The following is a 5,000-nucleotide window of genomic DNA, read 5'->3' as shown; positions in this document are numbered from 1 at the left end:
CCCTCGGTCGCCCCTGCTGGGACACTGTCATCTTCCTCTCATGACTTCCCTTAAACACACTCCGCCGCCCCCAACGCTTTCCTCTGTGCTTTTTCGTCTTTCACCAACTTCTTAATCTTTCTCTCTCTCTCTGGCACTCTGTGTTTTGCCAATGTGGAGCGCCCCCTTCAGACCGTTTAAGGAAATGAAGAATGGCAATGAGCCAAAGACACTGATTGTAAGGCCCAGAGAGATAGTAAGAGAGAGAGAGAGAGAGAGAGAGAGAGAGGCATGAATGATGGAGTGAGAGAGGGGGAGGGAGGGATAAAGGTGTGTGATAGAATTGGAAGATCAAAGCTGTGCTGTCACAGCGTGACTGAGCCAGGGGCATTATGGGTAAGAAGGTGTCCCGGAAAAGACAGACAGACAGCGCAGTACACACATGCACGCGGACATGCACACATACACACACACACACACACACACACACACACACACACACACACACACACACACACACACACACACACACATTATGGAGACAGAGACTGAGAGAGAGAGAGAATTAAAGAGACCCAGACAAGTAGAGAAAGGGGGGGGGGGGGGTAATGACAGAAGGATGGAGAGAAAGAAGTGGAGCCCAGACAGACCAAGAGAGAGAGGGAGAAAATTAGAAAATTATGGAGACAGGAAGCGGTACCACACAAGAAGTGTAACAGAGAGAGAGAGACACCATGAGATAATTGTGGAGACAGAGCGATAGAGCTAGAGAGACCAGCCAAATGAGAGACAGAGGGAGAGAGAGAGACAAAGGTGTATCCATCAAGAGAGAGAGGGGAAGAGAGAGAGACATAGGAATATAGGGACATAGTTCGTCAGGGGAGAGATGGAGAGAGCGAGGCAAAGGGAAAGAGAGAGAGAGACAGTTGAGTGTGATCATCTGTCTCTCTCTGATATCTATCTATCTATCTATCTATCTATCTATCTATCTATCTATCTATCTATCTATCTATCTATCTATCGAGATAGAGAGAGATAGAGACAGATTTCAATAGAGAGATAGAGAGAGAGAGAAAGAGACAGATGTCTATCGGGAGAGAGAGAGCAAGATAGAGACAGATTTCAATAGAGAGAGAGAGAGAGAGAGAAAGAGACAGATGTCTATCGGGAGAGAGAGAGCAAGATAGAGACAGATTTCAATAGAGAGAGAGAGAGATAAAGAGACAGAAGACCATCGGAAGAGAGAGATGGAGACCGATATCAATATGGAGAGAGAGTGAGAGATAGAGAGAGAGAGAGAGAGATAAAGAGACAGATGTCCATCGAGAAAGAGATAGAGAGAGAGACCGATCTCCATGGTGAGAGAGCGATAAAGAGACAGCTGTCCGTGGAGAGAGAGCGAGGGGGGGGAGGGGCGCTGGTTGGCGAGGCGCTGGGAGTGGGGTTGATACGGAGCTCAGAGTGATTTGGAGAATCACAGTCATCCGCCGCGAGGCTGATCAAACAGCTCCGTAATCTCCCATCGATGGAGAGCCGGGGATGGAGAGAATAAAGAAGGGGACAAAGGCAGGGAGCGAAAGGCAGGGGGGCTGAGATGGCCATCAGCAGAGGGATGTGTGTTCTGGATGGGCGGTGGTGATTCTGAATATTGGAAGAATCGTGGAGATCCAAAGAGTTGCATGCGGCCATTGTTGGCCATCTCTGTTACACACATGTGCACAGGGGCTGACTCTTTGTGTGTTTTTGTGTGTGTTTTTTGTCTCTGAGTGTGTTGTGTTGTGTTGTTAAGTGTCTCTTGCTTTCTGTGTGTTACAGATGCACCATCCGATTCAGATGAAACCCGCAGACAGTGAGAAATCCAATGGTGAGTAAGCAGAGACACACACACACTTCACACACCCATACGCATGCACATTACGTACACAAAAACGGTTCACATACACACAAACACACACACATACACATTCACACACATTACACACACATTACAGGCATACAGTTACACACACCACACACAGATTACACACACACAAACACACCACTGCTGAAGTGGAATCCCATACTCATTTTATTGGGCATTTCCACTGTGTGGCAGGGCCTTCCATTTGGAACGATGGGACAAAATGACTGCAATGAGACTAGCCAATGAGTGAGAGACATCACGAGGAAGACAATAAGGGAGAGGGAGAGAGAGGGAGAGAGAGGTAGTGAGGCATGAGATGTTGTTTATGTATGAATTATTAAAGTGTTTAGAGCACGGTGAGGAACAGGAACGGTCCGGCCCCGCGGTGAACCAAACAAGCATACGCACACGCACACACACACACACACACACATATACACATAGACACACAGGTACACACTCTACCTGTCTAACAAGTGCAACCATAGGCCGGGTGAGCCCGGGGCTACAGTGAAAATGCTGAGTTGCCTCTCCTTCAGTGACTCGTCAGCTCAGCACTTTATGCGAGGAGCGTTGCCCAAACTGATCTTCAATCGTTCAATCCTTCAATCAGTGTATAAAGAAGGATGTCATCGTTTATGAGGGAAAGCAGTGAGTCGACGCTAGCGTTTTGCCATCGCGAATTTCAGCAAACCCGATGTTTTGCACGAGGCCCGGACCACCCGGACCCGCTCTGTCAGCAGCCCCCGTCTCAACCAAAGTTGGGCCCTCTTGTTTTTGGCCATGATCTTTCCAACACGTCTGCTCAACGTTATCCACATCTTCCCTCAGCGTTCATGTCCCAGTCAAGTCGTTATTAGCAGTTTGCCTGTGGCTACGAATGGTCTGTTATGTCAAATACGTCGAATATCTTAAAGGCCAGTTCTCTTCCGTGGCCCCGAACGCATTCATCGTCCCATGCTCCTCTTACACCGACGGCCCGACTTACAACCCCCTCCAGGCCCCCGGACCGTTGGTTTAACTGAGGAGCAACTTAATGGCAGGCACCTCCATTACCGCCCCCATAACCTCATCATTACTTGCGCCATCATCCTCATCATGAAATATGACCCAGGGAGACACAGCTAACAGACGGCAACCATCGTTTTTTCTCCCAGAGCCTAATAAAGAAGCTTCCGGATGATAGGGGGCTTCAGGGGGCGGGGTGTGAGTGTGTATGTGTGTGTCGTTTAAGGGGGGGGGGGGGGGGGGGGGGGGTTTACCGTGCATGCACCGCCTCCAAATGAGATATATCCCTCCACTTGGCGATAACGACCTTTAATAAACCTGCTGCGTGTTGCAGCTTCCGCAACCTTGACGAGCCACTTCCCACAGCCTCATTAGCTTAGTCAATCAAATGTTTTGGCGGGAACCGCGGGAAGGGGAAATGAGGGGAGGGGGGGAAAGAGCGAGTGAACAAGGGTGATGGAGAGGGACAAGAGAGGAACTAACACTTAGGGAAATAGCAATAGCCTGTTAATGTGTCATTGTTTTGGCCTCAATGGTTTCAGACTCCCCTCTCAATGGTTCCCCACACAGCCACCAGTCTCGTTGCTATTGTCTGGTGGATCCTAATGGTTTGTATCACTGTGCCGGGCCCCGGGCCCTGGGTTGGGCTCGGACCGGGGCCTTATGGGAGCCTTCCATCGGCCATGAATCTGCTTTGTTCTGCTTATCTCACCCACAGCCTATCTCGCTCGCTCTCTCTCTCTCTTTCTCTCTCTCTCGTCTTCTCTCTCTATAGCGCTCTTTCTCCTGGGTGTAAAAACAAAAGCAACAGTAATTTGTGGGCTATCTCCTTTTTTTTTTTCTTCTCTCACTCTGTCTCGCTCTCTCTCGCTCTCTCCCACACTCTCTCCGACTCTCTCTACCTCTCTCTATCGACACTGAGTAAATTAATTACATCAATGTTAGACTTGTGCTAATCTTCCTCTGGAGTGATGTGCTCACACACACACACACACACACACAAAACACACACACACACAAACACACTTGAGCTGTAGACACACACACACACACACACACACACACACATTGTGTACACAGGAGTTAGAGCTTTTTACGACAACACTTATCTTGGCAGTGTATCCCGCCAGTTTGTTTTTAAACACACAAACAATTCAAACAGTAAAATAAACAAGTGTGCGCTATTGATTTCCCAGAGTGCAACAGGCCGCTTATCTCTTTCGCCTCGCGCTAAGAGCTGACAGTTTCCTCATTAAAAATGAATTGGATTAGCGTTACATTGAATGGGGTGGGGGGGAGTGTACTCAGAAGTGCACACACACACACACACACACACACACACAAACACACACAAAAGCACACACGTACACACTCGGGCATGTGGTGAAACGCGTGCACCCAGTCCCGCTGTGCACAATTTCAGCTGCAGGGAATTAGGAAGGATTTTTTTTGTGGCCTAATTTTACACTTAACCTACTCACATACACACACACTTACACACAAACACTCCATGCAAAGGCATGTTCACACACACATACGTGCACACCACACAAAGAAGTTTCTCGCCCTAACCCACAAACAACTTCCTGGGCTGCTTGGCTAGAGATTGCACAAGAAACGAGAGCGATTGTGTCAGCAAGGGAAAGAGAGAGAGCCCAAGAGAAAAAGGGGAGAGTGAACTGTAGAGAGAGAGAGAGAGTGAACAAGAGAAAAGAGACAGAGAAAGAGAGAGGGATCAAACGACAGAAGGAGGGTGAGGGAGTGAAAAGAAAGGAAAAAGAGAGAAAGGAAGAACCGCCTAGGGAGAGAGAGGGGTGAGAGAGGGGAGAGAAATGGGTGAGAGAGAGTGGGAGAGTCAGGGAGAGAGCGGTGAGAAGGTGAGAGAGGGACGTGAGAGAGGGGGGAGAGGCGGTGAAGGATGGGAGAGAGGGTGAGAGAGGGCAGGCCAGAGGGGAGGATATCAAGAAGGGAGAGACGGCGGTCTGGGTTGAAGTGATAATGAGACATTGATCACAGCGCCGCAGATGGCAAGATAAAACAGGTGCTCCTGACCCCATATTCTCTCTCTCTCTCTCTCTCTCTCTCTCTCTCGCTCTCTTTCTCTCTCTCT

General features: G+C 49.0%; 1 protein-coding gene across 7 annotated transcripts in view; it reads left to right on the top strand.

Moving 5' to 3' along the window:
• celf2 (cugbp, Elav-like family member 2) overlaps positions 1-5,000 on the top strand; it is a gene marked incomplete at both ends in the record, with an annotated part of 140,057 nt that overhangs the window by 103,663 nt on the left and 31,394 nt on the right. For all 7 annotated transcript variants that reach the window (XM_079756088.1, XM_079756086.1, XM_079756091.1 and 4 more), the window contains one exon: positions 1,795-1,843. In XM_079756088.1, the coding sequence (XP_079612214.1) occupies positions 1,795-1,843 (49 nt within the window). The remainder of the gene's footprint in view (positions 1-1,794; positions 1,844-5,000) is intronic.

The sequence above is a fragment of the Pollachius pollachius genome (genome assembly GCF_949987615.1).
Source record: "Pollachius pollachius genome assembly, chromosome: 18".
Taxonomy (NCBI): Eukaryota; Metazoa; Chordata; class Actinopteri; order Gadiformes; family Gadidae; genus Pollachius; species Pollachius pollachius.
The sequence above is the reverse complement of the archived record's forward strand: the minus strand, read 5'-3'. Positions and strand labels throughout refer to the sequence as shown.